Source organism: Sphaerodactylus townsendi, linkage group LG03 (genome assembly GCF_021028975.2).
Source record: "Sphaerodactylus townsendi isolate TG3544 linkage group LG03, MPM_Stown_v2.3, whole genome shotgun sequence".
NCBI classification, from domain to species: Eukaryota; Metazoa; Chordata; class Lepidosauria; order Squamata; family Sphaerodactylidae; genus Sphaerodactylus; species Sphaerodactylus townsendi.
This window is the reverse complement of record NC_059427.1, coordinates 270,510-289,751: the sequence shown is the minus strand read 5'-3', so window position 1 is coordinate 289,751 and position 19,242 is coordinate 270,510. Positions and strand designations below refer to the sequence as shown.

At 50.2% G+C, this 19,242-nt stretch overlaps 1 protein-coding gene across 3 annotated transcripts; it reads right to left on the bottom strand.

The window, feature by feature from the left end:
• Positions 1 to 7,927: 7,927 nt before the first annotated feature.
• On the bottom strand, positions 7,928 to 18,267 carry LOC125428661 (zinc finger protein 3-like). Of its 3 annotated transcripts, none has more exons than XM_048489151.1 (7): positions 18,019 to 18,267; positions 14,972 to 15,437; positions 14,739 to 14,853; positions 13,854 to 13,936; positions 13,234 to 13,360; positions 12,936 to 13,136; positions 7,928 to 9,729 (listed from the first exon to the last, which is right to left on the bottom strand). In XM_048489151.1, the coding sequence occupies exons 2-7, from the start codon at positions 15,380 to 15,382 to the stop codon at positions 8,756 to 8,758; spliced, it is 1,911 nt and encodes a 636-aa protein (XP_048345108.1). In that variant the 5' UTR covers positions 15,383 to 15,437; positions 18,019 to 18,267; the 3' UTR covers positions 7,928 to 8,755. The 3 variants fall into 3 exon arrangements, with proteins under 3 accessions (XP_048345108.1, XP_048345107.1, XP_048345106.1); XM_048489150.1 differs by lacking the exon at positions 18,019 to 18,267 and adding an exon at positions 17,279 to 17,343; XM_048489149.1 differs by lacking the exon at positions 18,019 to 18,267 and adding an exon at positions 16,550 to 17,244.
• Between the last annotated feature and the right edge of the window lie 975 nt (positions 18,268 to 19,242).

The following is a 19,242-nucleotide window of genomic DNA, read 5'->3' as shown; positions in this document are numbered from 1 at the left end:
GGACTCTAATCTAGAGAACTGCTTTTGATTCTCTACTCTTCCACATGAGCTACGGACTCTTATCTGGTGAACTGCATTTGTTTCCCTACTCCTACACACGAAGCCCACTGAGTGATCTTGAGCCAATCACAGTTCACGCCTAATTCTCTCAACCCCGCCTACCCCTCAAGGTGTCTGTTGTGGGGAGAGGAAGGGAAGGAGTTTGTAAGATGCTTGGAGACTCCTTACAGTTGAGAAAAGCTGGGTATCAGTCCAAACTCTCCTTCACTTGGATGAGAGAGCAGTGGGGACTCTGGGACACTTGGTGACTTCCGTGTGTTTACCAGTTTGCCCATGGAAATGAAGAGTCAAATAGCCAGGCTGAATGTTCTGATTGTCAGAAAGGAAGAAATGCCAAACCTCAAAATCCGTGTCTTTCCTCCTCTTATTGGCTCCACTGAAGCCCTTTCTCTAACCTGGAGAACTGGGTTTGATCCCACACTCTGCCACTTGAGCTGTGGAGGTTTATCTGGTGAACCGGATTAGCTTGTGCCAGCTGGGTGAAAAGGGGATATAAATCCAAAGTCCTGCTCCTTCTTTTCCTTCTCCTCCAACACACCTCATTTACGACAGCCCTGTATACTTGGCTTTTAGTGTCCTAGCTCATCGGGGGAAAAAATATATTACCTATTTATACAATTGGAATTTATTTTTCCCCCACAGTGTTTACAGTCCACCTTTCTCAGAAAGACTTAATCATCCTTAACAAACCAGTAGGTATGGAAAGCTAAAGATTTGTTGAACGGTTCTGAAGAATTATAACTTCGGAGCAGTTTCGCTTAGAATTCTCTGTACAGTTCTGGTTGGGCGCTGGGAGAGGACAACGGAGGTGCAAAAAAAAAATATGCTTGGAGCATTTTAGCGTAGAAAGGTGGCCGAAACTGCTGCGAGGGAGGCGTTTGTCATTAGAATGTGTACATGGGAGGATAATTCTCTCCTCTACCCCCAACAAACTGGCCAACAACAGGAGCTGAAGTGACAAAATGAAGTACTGGTTGGTACCCCTTGGAATTAACTGGGAGAATTCAGTTGCATAAAGTATGGTGGCAACCAATAGCTTAAATTGCTTAAAAAAAACCCCATACAAGTCCTTCGAAGACTAGTAGCCCTGATAGCCTTCTTTATCCAGGGGCAGAAGCCATGGGCAAGGTGTAAGGAGGGATCTCTTAGGTCCTTTCCGCACATGTGGAATAATGCACTTCCAATCCACTTTCAATGCACTTTGCAGCTGGATTTTACCGTGCGGAATGGAAGAAGAAGAAGAAGAGTTTGGATTTATATCCCCCCTTTCTCTCCTGTGGGAGACTCAAAGGGGCTTACAATCTCCTTGCCCTTCCCCCCTCACAACAAACACCCTGTGAGGTAGGTGGGGCTGAGAGAGCTCCGAGAAACTGTGACTAGCCCAAGGTCACCCAGCTGGCGTGTGTGGGAGTGCACAGGCTAATCTGAATTCCCCAGATAAGCCTCCACAGCTCAGGCAAACAATTGTGAAAGTGGATTGAAAGTGCATTTTTCTGCATGTGCAGAAGGGGCCTTAGACTCTGGCTTTTCAGTTGCCAGATGTGTTGGGCGGGAGCTGGCTTAGGGGACCACCATGTGGGATGATCCCCTCTAGACGAGAGGCAGAAGTTGCTGTTTTTTATTTCAACTTGCGTTGTTGAAGGCCCACCAGACCATGGTCACAGTCTGAAAACAACACAACTGGCATTTGTTTTTAACTGTTGGCAACTTTTGGAGTGTCGTCAGCAATAATGCATTTGCTTTGCTTGCTGCAGTGATGTTCTGTGTTCTCTAATGTGACTAATACAATCTCCATGGAAACGAATGCTTGGTCGATGTTTCCCTATGAATCGCGTACGTCCCTGTCTTAACGTGTACCAACTGTAAGCTAAAAGAAGATACCAAAATGTTTCTTCGAAGTTCTGCCTTATGTTTGCCCTACGTAGAGTCATGAAGTATTGATACAATGTATTGATTAGTAAATTTGTATAATTTAATTAATACAATGTATGAATAAGTCAGCTCAGCTCAAACAGAACCAAACCCTCCATTTCTCTCGTTTTCCCTCCGGACCATTTCCCTAGAGAGGAGGGTGGGACTTAGAGGCTCCTGCTTCTTGATTGGCTCACCGTCCTCTCAGCACTGTGTCCCATTGGTTCTGGCTGAGCCCAGCTTTCCTCCTTCTTTTAACTACATGAGCTCCTCCATACTGGGGAATGCATTGGAGCCATTCTCGGCACGGGCGTTTGGCACTGCTGACGGGCAGTCTTTGTTAGTAAATGCTCGTGGCCTGCAGCGAACGTGGGCAGGAGCCCTTTTCATTTTCCCGTAGTAAAATGAACCCAACGTTTCTGGCTGGTCCTTCCTCACAATACTTTCGTGTATCAGTAGCCCATTTTGGCTCAGACCAAAATGGAAGGTCAATTTCCTTTAAAGTTTCCCCTTTAAAACTTGTTAGACCCCAAAGGGCAGCCTGGAGAGGCACCTGTTTTCCAATTGGCTCCTTCCCTCCTCAGCTCTCCTCCGTGATTGGCTGGAGTCTTTGGGGAGATTTCAGAGAGGCATTTCACGGCTGTCAGAAAGGACTATGTCCACCACTTTTTGTGGGATCATGTGTGGGTGGCATGAAGAGCAGCAGTGGCGTAGTGGTTAAGAGCAGGTGCATCTGGAGGAACCAGGTTTGATTCTCTGCTCTGCCGCCTGAGCTGTGGAGAGTTATCTGGGGAATTCAGATTAGCCTGTGCACTCCAACACACACCAGCTGGGTGACCCTGGGCTAGTCACAGTTCTTCGGAGCTCTCTCAGCCCCACCCACCTCACAGGGTGTTTGTTGTGAGGGAGGAAGGGCAAGGAGATTGTCAGCCCCTTTGAGTCTCCTACAGGAGAGAAAGGGGGATATAAATCCAAACTCTTCTTCTTTACCGAATCATGTTCTTGGTCTATCACACTCCCTATTATCTACACAGACTGGCGGCAGCTCTCCAGAATTTGAGGCTAAGGTCTTCAACACCAAGGGGGGGGGGTGGGGTAGCTAGACGCCATCCACATTTTTAAATGGGTTCTGTTTTTATGTAACTGATATTTAAATTATGTTTTTAATGTATGTTTTAATCTTGTTGTGAACCACCCTGAGCGCTCAGGGGGAGAGCGGAATATTAAACTAATAAACAAACAAACAAATAAATATTACTAACAGAGATGCTGGGAATTGAGGCTGGGGTCTTTTGTGTGCAAAGAAGTACTTCCCCCCTGAGCTCTCACACCCAGTAGTTTCTTAAGTTTACTGAAATCAACTTTCTTGAAGTATAGACCACTGAGCTCTCACACCCAGTAGTTTCTTAAGTTTACTGAAATCAACTTTCTTGAAGTATAGACCACGTGTCTGACTAGACTTGGCATCTTCTTTCCATTGTATAACAAAGAATTAGAGTTGTTGATCAATGACAGACCTTATCTTGTCTGGTTTGGTGAGGAATGCCGGACTGCAAGCAACATCCCTTATCTGTTTAGCCCTGACCCCCGATTCTGTGTTCTGAAGTGTAAAATGGATGACATTGTTACCTGACGTTATGCTTTTACAGTCTAAAACATCAAAATATAATGTATTCCGCAGTCCCATCGCCTTTGGGTCTTGCTGTGACACCAAATAATCCCTCGCTTGTGCTTATGCTGGATCTTCTCAGCCTAGCCAGAAAGCCCCTCCTCCTTATCAGGGTCCTGTTCTTGGGAGAGCTGCACAGCCTAAAAATGCTTTCACTTTTGGCAGTCCAAAAATTTTAGTAACAGGTTCCCATGGTGGTGGGATTCAAACTGTGGCGTAGTGCCAATGGGGCTGGGTGGGGCATGACGGGGGCATGGCCGGGCATGATGGGGGCGGGGCATTCCTGGGCGGGGCTGTGGCAAGGATGCAGCCGCTGCGCCGGTCCTTGGGCGGGAAACGAATGCATGCAGGCGCAGGCTGCCATGCACGCCGGTGCCCCTCCTGCTAGACTGCTTCAAGTTCTGTGCGCTACTGCTGAGAGAAGGGGCGTAACGAAGGCAAAAATCACGTGGCAAAATCACCCATTAGTAACTCCCTCTCGGCACACACAAACAATTAGTAACCTACTCTCGGGAACCTGTGAGAACCTGCTGGATCCCACCTCTGACTTTTGGGGGTGACCAAATGGGGAGGGGTGCAGAGGTGAGGATAGAGGCGGCTGCTTTGTGTGTGGCAATTAGATTCAGCAAGTGTATCCTGTTGGTTTACTCTGGTGCAATAAACCTGATCTCAGCCTCCCGTGCTCCACACACTTTCCTTTCCGCTCTTGTGGTGCAGGCCTTCCATTCAGGGGTTAGATGTTTTTAGGGCAGCAAGTTCAAAGGATTCATGACGTCGCTATGAGATAACCTTTGAATTGAGCCTGAAGAGATCATTGAAATGATATTTCAGGAAACAGCAGATATTTCTTTTATTGATTTACGTGCGAAGCAAAGCAAAAAACGAACAACCTTCTCACTGGACACAGTGTGTAACAGACTTCCCTCTGTGATACACCTCTGAAGATGCCAGCCACAGATGCAGGCGAACCGTTAGGAACAAGATCCACCAGACCACGGCCCCACATAAGAACAAGCCAGCTGGATCAGACCAGAGTTCATCTAGTCCAGCACTCTGCTACTCGCAGTGGCCCACCAGGTGCCTTTGGGAGCTCACATGCAGGATGTGAAAGCAATGGCCTTCTGCGGCTGCTGCTCCCGAGCACCTGGACTGTTAAGGCATTTGCAATCTCAGATCAAAGAGGATCAAGATTGGGAGCCATAGATCGACTTCTCCTCCATACATCTGTCCAAGCCCTTTTTAAAGCTATCCCGGTTAGTGGCCATCACCCCCTCCTGCGGCAGCATATTCCAAACACCAATCACACGTTGCGTGAAGAAGTGTTTCCTTTTATTAGTCCTAATTCTTCCCCCCAGCATTTTCAATGAATGCCCCCTGGTTCTAGTATTGTGAGAAAGAGAGAAAAATTTCTCTGTCAACATTTTCTACCCCATGCATAATTCTATAGACTTCAATCATATCCCCCCTCAGACGTCTCCTCTCCAAACTAAAGAGTCCGGAAAACCCACAGCCCGGAAAACCCACCACAACCAAATGAAACCTGCACTCCCAATTACTTCATTTCCCCCCCTATTTCATTTTTTTCCTTTTTGCAGGGAACTTCATTTCCTGGAAGGCCTTGCGAGGACCAGAGAGGTCCACCTGAGCATTGGTCAGTGTCCGGGGGCGGGGGGTTGGTTCTTCCTCAAGGCAGAAAAGTACAAACATGGACTTCCACGGAGGTTCCTTTCTTCCTTGTCTCTCCCAGCTGGAGGGAGAATTTGGCTCGTGCACGGAAAGGGGAGTTTAGGATTTCCTGAACAGCTCTTGGGCAAGGACATGGGGGGAGGGGGAGAGAAAGTTTGTGTGAACACGCATGAAGGAAGAAGAGGGGGGTGGAGGGAGCAGAGAGAGAGAGAGAGAGAGGCTGTCCTGGGGAAGATCTGGGCATGGGGGGGGGGGGGGGAGGGGATGTTTTAGTTTTCATTCTCTTCTTGAATGTGTTCCATGCCACCAGCCTGCACTTATTTTGTTAATCAAATGGTCGCAGGGCTCATTTTCTATCCTTACTTGACCTCACCTTACTCACAGTGAAGCCTGGCAGTTGTCAATCAGCAACCGGTACCAGGCACAATACTTGCGGTTTTCACTGAGCGGCCCTCCGCAGTGCGGCATCTTTATCCGTGCCTTTTGTCCTTGGCCATTCTTGCATTCCTGCTTCCCTGCTTTCTAGACTGGCAGTTTGTATTGGGGGGGGGAGGGGGGAGGCTAGTAGCACATATATTGGGGTTCTCTTTTGATCCCTGCTTTCTATTTTCAGCCTGTATGTCTTTTCCATAATAAAGGCTTCTTACCCTAATGGTATAGAGCTGTAACCTATGGCACTCCAGATGTCCATGAACTACAATTCTTATCAGCCAATTGGCCGTGCTGGCAGGGGCTGATGGGAATTGTAGTCCATGAACATCTGGAGTGCCATAGGTTCGCCACCACTGGAACAGAATCTGAATATGGGATATTGATCTGAGGTTTGACAGAGTGTCTCCCCCCCCCCCCCAGCCTCTTAGCAAGCCCTTTCACTCCCAGGATTAGAAATATGATGTTCCAGGCCATGAAAGCAAAGCCCATTAAATTGCATCCTTTTTCACAATAACATACAAAATAAAGAGTGTTAACTACTTAAGTTTGTAAAGGGTTGAAGGAAAGTGCTGGGTTTTCTAGACAGGACGCGAGATGGAGGGGTTGTCTTTTAAGCTGAGACTTAGACTTTGTTATGGACTTTGTTGTTAAGAAGCTCAGACTTTGTTATGAAGATGAAGAGTTGCTATTTTATAATCTGCTGTCCTCCACTGTCAGGAGTTTCAAAATGGCTGACAAACTCCATCCCTCCCTCTCCCACAAAAGACACTTTGTGAAATAGGTGAGACTGAGGGAGTTCAGATGGAACTGTGACTAGCCCAGGGTCACCCGCAAAGGAGTGGGGAATCAAGCCCAGTTCTCCAGGTATGGGTCTGTTGTTCTTCTCCACTACACCACATTGGCTCTCAAGAGGTAACTGTCAGGTTCTTCAGCCTTTGGCATCACAGGTCAAAGTGGATTTCCAAGTTCCTACTGTTGGGTTCTGGAAAAAATGCAGCCCACAGAAGAAAAATCTGTACATTTCAGGATATGCAGACACGCTTTTGGGCTTCCTCTCATGTAAGACAGCCCTTGCAAGAAACATGAGGTTTTGGCATCACGTGGCCTATATATTGGGAGGGAGGAATTCTGTGGCGGAGCAGAGGTCTTGCCTCAGTGGCAGAACTTTCCACCCGGTGGAGTCGTTTTAGGCAAAGAAATAGGAGCCGGACAAAGACTTACATTATTTAGGGTGGTGAAAACCAGAAGTGATTGCAAACAGTTCCAAAGGGATCTCTCCAAACTGGAAGAGTCAGCAAATATGATTCAACATGAGCAAGTTTAAATGGATGCATAGGAAAAAAACCCAACCAAGTATTTAGAAACCTCTAAGCCCTATAGATGGACACACCAGAATTTGGCTGAATTTTCATTTCCCTTACTGCTGTAAGCAGCCCGGAGCCTGTAAAGGAAAGAGCAGCCTATAAATCCAAAAATAAAAAATAAAAGCCAAATCAAACAAACATTCTTTAATGAGTATGTAGGAAATATTCCTAAATAATCCCAACATACAACCATAACACACAAACGCAACAAAATCATCATCACACTGCTATTGTCATTCACCGGACACAAGACCATATTATCTTGACCAGTGCTCTCTCCTACGTACAAAGTATCTAAAAAGCAACTTCCTCCTCACTCAGCACTGAACATTTAAAATAAACCCATATACACAGATAATGTAAACACAGGAAGGGCCTTGCGCTGTTCCCTGGCTCAGAAACCAGGTATCCTAAAGAAGAAACCCAACAGGCTGACCTTCAGTCTCCTCCAAAGAAACGGTGCCATTCAAGAGCAGTCAGCCATTTTGACCACTGGGATAACACAAGAAGGTCCCCAAATGCTCCAAATGCAGCAGCTTCTCCCAGCTCCGCTTTCTCTTGCTGGGATCTGATACTATGAGCAATCCCCCGCCCCCTCAGCCTGATAAGCAAGTACCTGCTTCCCTCGTTATTCATAAACTTCACCTGCTCCCTTCACCTCCTACCACTACTTTCCCCCCTGGCTGTTAAGAAATTGTTATTGCATAGGTGTCAAACTCGTGGCCCTCCAGATGTTATGGACTACAGGGGATGATGGGAACTGTAGTCCATAACATCTGAAGGGCCACGAGTTTGACACCTGTGGTTATTTTATTTGCTGGCTACTGGGAGATGCAGAATCGCCAGCAACAGAGAAAGGAGACACATAGTGTGTGTGGGGGCCTTGAGGGAGTCCTTGCTCATTTGGACTAGCACTGTTTGTTCGCCAGGGGGCCAGCCTTCCTCTGACAGCACTGTGTGCGCCTTTGCAAGAAAGCAGAGACACTGAAAAAAAAATCTTGAAAATCTCCCAGGATCTCAAGTTGCAAAGGGAACTGAGCTCGGAAAGGTGGCCTTCAAGGCAGCCCCTCAATTTTCAGGCAAGTGTGGAAGGAGTCTTTATGCTATGGTAGATTAATGCCACGGCAAAGGGCACTGAATAAAGGAACAAAGGAAGAATCATGGGTAGAAAGTAGCTGAAAATATGTCAGATGTGAACTCTTGGTGAAGGCAGTTGTGCGCTTGGATTCATCACTTTGGAAGTGGGAGAGTCGCCCGATCACTGCACAGCAAGTTCTGCTCTGCACAGGTGAGGGCCAAATCCTGCCATCTTGTAAGATGCACGTTTGTGCTCTTATCTGTTTTCGTTTGCCCTTTCTGGAGTATGTAAATAGGTACTCCAATGGTCATTCAGGGGCTAAGGAAAACTCTGTGGCCATCTCAGTTCTGCCCGACATTCCTGTCAGAAGAAGTCTTTGCAGGCTTCACAGTATCCTCCTCTGCATGAATTATTTGATATGAATTATTCAACAATACATATTTGACGTGTGCTTTTCCTACGCACTGAACACGTGTGTGCGTGCTTTTTTCCCTTTGTGGAAAGTAAGGTTTGGTGGAAAGTAAGGCTTGTGTTAAGACGGGAGCTCTTTCCACCCTAGAAGCACCCAAACAGTTTATCCGCTGCGTGGATTCTTAGATAGTGACTCATAAAGTTAACTCTTTGACTGAACCTTTTCCCGCACTGCACGCACTTAAACGGTTTGTCCCCTGTGTGGATCCTCTGATGGGAATTCAGGTTTCCTTTGTGACCAAATCTCTTTCCGCACTGCGTGCATTCAAATGGCTTCTCCCCTGTGTGGATTCTTTGATGGGCTGTCAGGGTAGAGCTGTCGCTGAAGCTCTTTCCGCACTCTAAGCACTTGTATGGTTTCTCCCCCGTGTGGGTTCTCTGGTGGGAAGCCAGGGTTCCGCTCTGACGGAAGCTCTTTCCGCACTCTGTGCATTTATAGGGCTTCTCTCCTGTGTGGATTCTCTGATGGGCCCTCAAGTTTCCTCTCTGACTGAAGCCCTTCCCGCACACAGAGCATTTGTATGGGTTCCTTCTCACATGGCTTCTGCGATGCACGGTGAGGACCGACCGATGAGCAAAGCTCTCTCCACACACTCGGCATTTGTACGGCTTCTGCTCTTGCTGGAGCTCCGTCAAGTACTCACTCAGGATGAAGCTGTCTCTGCACTCCTCTTCCTCCTCCACGTGGATGCCCTGATGCTCCAAGAAGCGTGTGCTCTGACTGACGCGTTCTGCAGACTCTAAGTAGTCACACGGGTGGATGCTTGGCTGTGAAATCAGATTTTCACTCTGTTCGCTGCTCTTTCCTCTCCCCGAACATCGATACGATTTCTCCCTCGTGTTGATTCCCCACTCGGTATTGAAGTTCAGTTCATTGTTGAAATCTGCCTCACTTGCATGGGTTTCAACTGCCCAGAAGCGACCGTGCTGAGAAGGGAAGGGTTTGTCCCTGCTTTCCTGTTTTGCTTCCTTTAGGCTTCTCTGCCCTTCTGGACTGGCAGTTCTGACTCTTCTCAGAGAGTCCTCTGCCTCCTGTACGAGGCTCCAGCCAGAAGGAACTGGAAAAAGAAGACACAAAAATAGTAAGAGCTTGGCTGAAAACTGCAAATCAAGAGACTGAACGCTGTTGTCAGGGATGGCACCAAAGCAGCAGTGGCGTAGGAGGTTAAGAGCTCGTGTATCTAATCTGGAGGAACCGGGTTTGATTCCCCGCTCTGCCGCCTGAGCTGTGGAGGCTTATCAGGGGAATTCAGATTAGCCTGTGCACTCCCACACACGCCAGCTGGTTGACCTTGGGCTAGTCACAGCTTCTCGGAGCTCTCTCAGCCCCCACCCACCTCACAGGGTGTTTGTTGTGAGGGGGGAAGGGCAAGGAGATTGTCAGCCCCTTTGAGTCTCCTGCAGGAGAGAAAGGGGGGATATAAATCCAAACTCTTCTTCTTCTTCTAGCTGATTGAGATGCATTCCTAGCTTAATGTGATTGTTACAAAATATATGGGCGGTGATTGTATCTAGTCAGTTGGGAGGCATTCTTGAATGTAATCGCTACAAGATATGTCCTCCACCTGCTATATGTTACCACTGCTGTAAGGGGTCATTCTTTCTTTGATCTCTATTTTATGGTCTCACATGCTTTATAGATAACTAGGCTTACCCAGTGACGTAGGTATAGATTTTTTAGGGGGGGGGGTCGGGGGGCATGGCCACATCCCCACCCAGTCCCGAGGGGTGTGGCCACACCTCCCCAAGCCCCACCCCTGGCCTCAGTGCTTATAAAAGCAGCTCTCCGAGGCCAGGGATGGCAGACTTCCCTTCCCCTCGCCCTGCCCCCCACCAACTGGGCTCCCAGCTGGCAGCTGGAAGTCCCTTCTGCCTTCCCCTCCAGGCAGAGGCGTAGGTAGGAAAAATGGACCCTGGTGCAAAATCTGAGTTTTGCAAGCCCCCCCCCTCCCTGGATAGCTGCTGTGATGCAGGAATCCACCCCCCAAAGCTTCACTTTCAATGGTGTTTAAGCTAGGGAGCCCAGATTCTTCTTTTAAATCCACCTTAAAGGGAGAATCTGGGGTCCCCAGTTAAAACAATATTGAAAGTGATGCTGTTTGGAGGAGGATTCTCCCCCACCCTGAAACAGCATCACTTTCAATGTTTAAACTGGGGACCTCAGATTCTCCCTTTAAATCCATGCCAAAGGGGGTGGATTTAAAAGGAGAATCTGGGGAAATTTGGGGGTGCCTGCTGTCAGGGGTGCAATTGTTAAGCTAGCAGCACCCAACTTTCAGGGTATCTTTAGGAGACTCTCCTGATGTTAGCACCCAGGTTTGGTGAAGTTTGGTTCAGGGGGTCCAAAGTTATGGACCCTCAAAAGTGTAGCCCCCATCTCCTATTAGCTCCCATTGGAAACAATGGGGGATGGGGCACCCCCTTTTGGAGTTCATAACTTTTGGACCTCCGGAACCAAACTTCACCAAACTTGGGTGGTATCATCAGGAGAGTCTCCCAACAAATTCCTGAAAGTTTGGTACTGCTAGCTAAAGAATGCGCCCCCTGCAGGCCAAAAACCGAAAAAACACTAAAAATACAAAAAAAACAAAAATTGGGGGCGGAGTTTCGGACATGTAATGGGGGGTTGAACCCGAGAACCCCCCCCTTACCTACATACTTAGGCTTACCCCTGACATCTTCTGCTCCCCTGGGAAATGGGATGTCTCCGTGACTCTGTGAGGGTAGGAGGCCAGGTGGCTTGATCTCTAACTGTCGCTGCCCTTGGGGCGCCTCGGCTCTGAATTAACTCTTTCTCTCTCTTTGGGAAAACAGCTGGGGGGGGGGGGGATTATTTCTGAACAAAGGGGGTAGCAAAAGCCAGGTTCACCCGAACTGGCTTTTTACAAGCTGGGTGCTTCGCTGCCTTCCAGTGAACACCACTGAACGACAATCCAGAATTTGTTTATTGATTCAAGGTTCAAGACCTAATACCTGTCAGCTGCTGTGAACAACAGAGCAGCAAAGACCAAACTAGGAGGCTGATTCTACAGGTCAGTAAAGAGCCTTTATTGACTGGCATCAGATGACACTGGACTCGATCCCTGGGTGCAAGTAACCCTATTCCAGATACAGCTCAGCTGCACAGAGCTGAGGACATCTTCTACCCAGAGAAGCCTTCCTCCAAATTAGGTGACTCTTCCATGAGAGGAAGAACCCCATTAAGTTGGAGGGGGGCTCCTGAGACCAGAGAAAGACTTCCATCTCTGCTGAGCAGTGGGGTTAAGATACAAGCCACTATTTCCTGGTTTTTCCTACTTCACAGGGTTGCTGTGGATACAACTGGAAGCACCTTTGATTGTGCGTTCCTGCATGGCAGGGGATTGGACCGATGGCCCTTGGGGTCTCTTCCGACTTTATGATTCTGTGATTCTATGATTCTACCTCGGAGAAACTGGGTAACGTGAAGATTCAGCGGAACAACATTGGGTTCCATAAGAAAGCTGGGTGGCATGGGAACTACGCACTGGAAGAGCCCATGTTTTGCGCTGAGCCTGGGGAATCTGCCATTCAAAGATCTGGGCACGAAATCTCCCATTTCCTGACCACAGACTCACATTGCCTCTCAGAGGAGACACGGCTGAGCAAAATGGATCAGTGGTGCTTCATGAGTTCAAGAAATCGTGGCAATTGCTGCAGAGCCATTTTTGTGGCAGAAACCACCCGTTTTGGTTACCCTCAGAATGAACCCTTTCACGCTTTTTCTATTTATATTACCTTCCAATCAGAACTTCAGGGGCCCTTCCCCCCTCTCCTCCAACCCCAAAAGTCAACAGGACCTCCTTGAGTTCCTTCCAGGGTTGCCAGAGAACAGGCAGGTCACCCCAGGAGAAATCGGGAGGGGGGACTCGGCACCACACTGATGCTCTGGGACTCATTAAATTTGTAAAAATGCTAGACTGTCCCTGTGTCACTTCTGTTTTTTTAACTGAAGTGGCCCAAGTGGCACAAAGCTAGCGACCCCCGCCCCCCAAACACACACAATTTCTTCCTACTCGTGCAATGGGTACCAGGAGGCCTGTCTCATTCCAATCCACCCTCTTTGCAATGCATTTATTTATCAGTTTTAATTGTTATTATTTCTTAATAAAGTTGTCATATTAGATTACTGCAAACCAGGCACAAACATACATCAGGGAGCAGAAAAGTGCTAAGAGCATCTGTGCATCAGTTTTGAAGATTACAACAGACCCGTCCTTCCCCACCTGGCCCCCCTTCTCATCACCTGTAAAATCCTGAGACCTTTGGTGGGTGGGAGGTGGTGGTCCAAAAACGTCTGTTTGGCTCTCCCTGTGAAGTCTGACTCGAAAGCGCGAAGGCAGCCCGGAAGCGGACGGCAGAAACAGGATCCCCAGACACGACCCATCACAGAGCTGACGCAGCATCCGGAAGCAGCAGAGGTTTGAGCGGGGAGACTCCCCCCTGCCTAGGAAGAGACCCCCAGACCATCAGAAGAGGCCCAGAGAAGCAGACTGGGGAGGGTGGCGGTTTCTGCCTGGGATCAGAAGCAGGAGAGCACTTACTCAAAGAGGCCACACTGAGAAGACTCTCCGACATGACCTCATTGTAGAGAGCCCTTTGGTCCGGCTCCAGCAGAGCCCACTCCTCTTCGGAGAAAGACACGGCCACCTCCTCAAAGGTCACCGGGCTCTGCAAGGAGGAGGAAATGTTTTCAGCCAGGGGTTTTTGCAGAATGTCCACCAGCGTGCAAGAAGAATCAATGGCCTTCTGTTGCCATTTCCCTCCAAAGAGTGAAGATTTTTCCGTTCAGGGATTCCTCCTTCCCCACCCACTTTTGTGTGGCTGGGATGTATTTTAATTCTGTTTTGAATCTGGTTTAATGTCTGCTTGGAAGGGGTTGATACTAACAATTTTACGATGTCATTTTATCATGGATGCTTTAATTGTTAGCCATCTTGGTGGCCCTGATCAGGGCACAACGCTGGGAAGGCGGGCCTAAGCATCAAATAATTAATAAGAAATATCCATGTTGTAAATAATAAAATAATAAAATGAGGGCTCCCAAGAGCCCATGCTGCTGGCATCTTCGATAGAAGCCAGAGGACAAAGGTGGACAGTCTCCAGCCCTATCTGTCTCTCACCCAATCTCACAACACACACACACTTTCAGTCCATCTTTTACCTGATCCAGGTGGATAGCAACCTCTTCCATGGCCCCGAGGAGTGGTGATGACCTCGTGCTCACAACCGGCATAGCTTCACCACCTGTGAGAAAGCCAAAGATCACATCAGTCGGTCCCTTCAGAAGCATTTGGCGTTGCTGGGCTTTGTGCGGGAAATTGTCTCCACGCTGGATAAGAAACCAGACTCAAAGGGCAGCTGTAGAGGTCCCAGAGGCTGGCTGAGATTTGCAGGGCGGAAGCTGCTACTCGGTCTAACTCAGGGGTCTGCAACCTGCAGCTCTCCAGATGTTCATGGACTACAATTCCCATCAGCCCCTGCCAGCATGGCCAATTGTAGTCCATGAACATTTGGAGAGCTGCAGGTTGCAGACCCCTGGTCTAACTAATATTGGGCTGGGGACCAAAACATGATGTCCCACCACTATTATGCCACAAAAGTTTCATATGTTCTGGGTTCCATGTGAACGGCAGTGTTGAGCCAGACATTAAGTTAACAATATGGAGGCTTAATGGCGACATTTTACTGTTACTTCCTTGACAAGCCCTTTACCAGCTATGTTGCATGCTTACTGGCAACTAGCTGTCCTGACACCGTGTTTTCTTGAAATTCTGAGCATTGACGTTTAGGTCAATTGACTGGTCAGGTATTGTCAACAGAAAGCACTGCAGCTAACATCCATGAGGCCACTGGTCAGGTGGTAGCCGGTCTTTATTATTTTACCACGCTAACATTAGCAAGCAAGTGGAAGAGCGAGGACAGCGTGCCTTTTAGCCACGTAGAGTCAGGGACAAACCTTACTGAATAGCAGCCTACAGATTTCAGCTTGATTCAAGAGTAGGCGCAAGAGGGATAAAAGCTGAAATCTACCCCTCATAATCCTTACCCAGTGAGGTGGCTCTTCTGTCGCCCCCCTGAGTGAACCCCGGAAGTACTGGTTCCTGCTGGGGGTCTGGCGGAGCCTCTGCTTTAGGCAAACCATACGGTCCTTCAGATGTTTCCTGGAACAGTGAAGAAGCAGAAGTTTTTGAAAGGGACAGTAGAAGTGGAAAGAAAAAGGTGGGTTTTGGGCAGTAGGCTTCCAAAAGAGGCGGGTAGGCTGAGATGAAGCCCCCTCACCTGCCCTTTCCACTTCTTTTCCTCTGCCACACTCAGGAGGAAGCACTCTGCCAGGGCCACCGCCTGGGAGCTGGTCTCCGGCTGGCAGTCCCTGACCCAGCGCTGCACCTCCGGGGGCAGGACGGCCAGGAAGCGCTCCAGCACCACCAGGTCCAGCATCTGTTCCTTGGTGTTCCTCACTGGCTGCAGCCACTGGCAGCAAAGATGGTGGAGGCGGCTGCAAACCTCTTGGGGCCCCTCGGCCTCCTGGCAGCGGAACTGCCTGAAGGGCCAGCCATCGGAGCACGGGGTCTCCGTCCCAGGGTCCTCCTGCAGGGCTGTTTCCCAGAATTCCCTGTTGTCCATCCTCTTGCCTCCATCAGGTCTGCTTCCGCCTTCTGCATCCGGATCTGTTTTCAGTCTCAGCTCCATCAGGGCTGACAGACCTTCGCTGGCTGCCGATTACTCCATCCAGGCAGGAAAAGACCTTTACAATAAACACATGTCTTTATTAGTATTTTTATCCCACCTTCTTGTTCTTGTTCTTATTATTATTTTAATTTTGTTTAATATCACAGCTGTCAGTTCTGTCGCTGGTTGTTGGTCTTTGATTAAAATCTGAGCCTCACCCAGAGGCCTGGGAAATTGTAACGTATCGGTGTAGCAATCCTGCAAGGCTGCCTTTTGAATCTGACAAATGTTGATTTTTTGATTAATATTATTATTACTACTATTACTACAGGTTACCAAGCAGTGATTAATTCCAAATCATCATAATTTTGGAGCCTACCCATCAAGGGGCCAAAAGTCAAGATGAGACTAACAATGTTGAACAAGTTGGTGGTAAATTATTGACAAAGTTGGGGAAAGTTGAGGAAGAGCTCAGGGAAGGTTACAACGTAGGAGTCATAAAATCTGATAGCCTAAAAAGTACAATCTATAACAATAAAACCTATTAAAATCCACAAAACCTACTTAAAAATTCATATTATCAAAAGGGGGAAACCATCTCTTCAGCCAAAGGCCAAGGAAAATAGGTGCATCTTTACTGATTTTCTAAATGCGTACAAAGAAGATGCTCGATGCCCCTCAGTGTGAAGGTCGCTCCACAATCTCGGGGCCACCTCTGAAAAGGACCTGCCTTGGGTCTATCACAAGCCCCTCCCTGTAGGAAAGACATGGGAATGGAACAATTCAAAATGAGACCGGGGGCCGGTGGGAGGGGGCTGCTTTCCAAGCGGCCCAGAATCTGAAGTTGACCCCTGGCTTATGACACTGAGCAACTTCATTTATAGCCCACCTTTCTTGTTGAGACTTATGGTGGATGACAAATAGTGCAATAAAACCAGTATAACACAAGCAAACGAAGCCCAAACTGAGGCCCAAAGTGAGAAAGCAACACAACAGGAACGGCATAAGACACTCAAGAAACCAGGCGAAAATGAAATGGCTCAGCAGGTTCATGGGCAGTGATGTTGTGATCCTCCTCGCTGTCGGAAAGGCCTTCCTGTTGTAGGCACAGACATGGCAGCTGGTCTGTCCCGATAGACTCCCCTGCAACACACACTTCGCACAGACACTGACCCCCCCCCCACTCACCCAGTCAGATCCAGAGCAGAACTTCAACAAGGTGGCACTGAAACACTCAAAATAAATTACACACACACCCCTTCAGCCGTATGCTGCAGATCCCACAGAGGGAGGCGAAATTAAAACCCGTGCCCCTGGGCCCAAATACTGCGTGTTGTGTCCCCTCTCGGGATTAAGCTCAGGGGTCTGCTGGGCTAGCACTGCAGGAAGGAGGGAAGATGAGCTCCAACTTGGGGAGGGGGTGACAGTCTGTTGGCCCCATGGGCATGAAAGGGGGGGGGTGTCCCTGGCTTTCCTCTGACTCCACCCCTGCCTCTATTCACTGCCTTGGACCCCCACTTCCATTCCCCCCTCGCCTGAAACTGCAGGACTCCCCGCTCTCCCTCTTCCTCTTGGCATTGAGTGGGAGTCTTTGGGGGAATGGTGGGAGGGGGAGGTACTTGTGAATTCCCTGCGTTGTGCAGGGGGTTGGACTAGATGATCCTTGAGGGTCCCGTCTTTCAATGAGGCGCCAGGAAATCCAAGCCAAAGAGACTAGGAGGAGTGCCCTACGGCCCCCACCGGCATCCTGTCTCACGGAGAGGCCCAGCGCCAGGGCATCAGGCCGGGCCAATTAAGTGCCGGGGCTCAGGGGTAGTCTGCCGCTGACTATGGAGGCTCCCCGTAGTCCCCACGGCACCAGGGCGGGGGGGCGGAGCAGGAAGCGACCCTTGCCCCCCTCCCCCTGGCGACCCTTACCAGAAGCAGGAGGCTGCAGAGACCCAGCCACCGCCGACCCCCCCAGCCAAGTGGGGAGGGGGCCCAACGGCTCTGCGAGCACGTGACGTGAAGTCATGTGACAGAAAGAGGCGGGGGCAGAGTGAGGAGCTCACTGGTGGGGAGGGGGCACTCTCGTGAAGAGCAGGTGGGGGCTGGGCGAAGGGGCGGGGGCGATTTGCGTGGGGGGCCGGGACCCCCTCCCCACTTTCCCTCGTGCACGTCCAACGACGCACGCGCACTGGCAGCCAGCAGATGCCCCCCCCCCACCGCCAAGAAGCCGTGATCCCCTATGCGGGGTGGGGGGGAGAGGTCCCCACTTTGTGGTTTGTTTCTGCAGATCCCTCCTGGCCTTCCCCTGACGCCCCCCGACCCCCCCTTTCCTCAGGAGCCCCCTCCTCTTCCCGTCCAGTTGCGTTGTGTGGGGAGGGAGCATGGGGGGGGGGCGGGGTGTCAGACGGGCCCCTGAGATGGGGAAGCGGCCCGGGATGGGGGGGGGGGGGGCGAGCCAGGAATAGGGAAACGGGGGGGCGACTGGGAAACCGGGGGTGGGTGGGGACAAAACGGGGAAGGGAGGGGGGAGGGAGGGAGGGAAAAGCAAAGGCCCTGTTGTGGAGGGGGGGCTTTCGGAGGAGAGCGCCCCCAGGACACAAGCCCCCCCCCCCATGTCCCGTGCAGCCCAATCCTCTGGCTGCGTGCCCGGAAGCTCAGTGGGAGCTTACTCGTGAGTAGAAGTGCCGCGGGTTGCACGAGTGCCGGCCACGCTTGTGCCTGGGAGGGAGACGGTTGCCAGCAGGCCGGGAGAGAAGCCTCCTTCAACCGGGGCTCAATGGGATGGGATCTCCTTTACCAAGCGAGGTTATTTGCAGTGAGAGGTTTCAAGGGCCCCTTCCCTCTGCTGGAGGGTCCGGCCGGGTGTGCTCCAGGCCGGTTGGCAACCCTGCTGGCGTCCCAGGGGCTTCATGGAGGAGTTCGCTGTGGGGGGGCCGCGCTCCGGGCCCGCTTCCCTCTTTCATTTCCCCGCGTGGCCAGTCCGCCCTGCCGCGTGGGGAAGCGAAAGCCGAGCCCTTCCGCCGCTGCGTCCAGGCGGCTTCCAAGCGGGGGCTCCTGGCGAAGAGGAAGCGTTTTGGGGGGTGGGGGTGGAATAGGTTCTGGGGTTTGGACAAATGATCTTTTCCATGAGAGCAGGACTTGAGGGGAGTGTCTCTTTCTGCCTCCGGCTGGGCCATCAAAAAGATTTCCAGAAGGGGGGGGGGAGGTGTCACCTTCTGCACTTTCCACAACTCCCCCTCCTCAATATCCCCCCCTCCATAGTCTGGAAAGAGCTCTTTTACTGGGGCAGGAGGAGGAGTTGGTGGTGGTGGAGAATCCATCCCAGGTAAAGGTCAGTTTGGTCTTCCAGTGACAATCTACCAACTGGGCTGTTCCCCTCTCTGGCCCTTTGGGTAACGGTCAGCAACCTATCATCCAGCTCCGGACTTTTGTGTCGCTGCATCACAAGGGCGGCTCGTGTTCAACTTGCTGTCCAGTCACACCCCGACATCTCGTTCTCACACGCTGCTACTCAGAAGTGTATCCCCCCTGCATGCGTGTTCCTCCCTTTTGTTACCCAGATGTAGGACTCTGCATTTAACCTTTTTGAACTGCATTTTGTTCCAGTCCACTCCGTCGTCGTTTCCGCCACCATTTGAAAAAGGAAGTTGTCGGCCAGGGAGGGCAGGAAGTTATGTGTCTGTGGCTGCTCGGCAGAGTTTGTCTCCCAGCACACATTAGGGAAGCCGAAGCCACCCATAACTATTAGAGGCACAAGCTCTGCCTTCCTTTTGCCCAAGCTTTGGGCATTGGTGCGTCGGCACCTGAGCCCCACACCTTTGCTTTCATTTGACCTGGCCCTCTCAGGTGGCCTCTTGATGCTTGGCCTCCTTCGCTGAAATCCCCATGTTGAT

What these genes read in the sequence shown, in the direction of transcription:
- LOC125428661 (XM_048489151.1), bottom strand. Translation starts at nt 15,382, where the DNA reads ATGGAGCTGAGACTGAAAACAGATCCGGATGCAGAAGGCGGAAGCAGA. An exon ending in CAGAAGAGCCACCTCACTGG is followed by an intron (nt 13,937 to 14,738) that starts GTAAGGATTATG and finishes GCTTTCTCACAG; the next exon opens with GTGGTGAAGCTATGCCGGTT. An exon ending in AAGGTCTCAGGATTTTACAG is followed by an intron (nt 9,730 to 12,935) that starts GTGATGAGAAGG and finishes TTCTTTTTCCAG; the next exon opens with TTCCTTCTGGCTGGAGCCTC.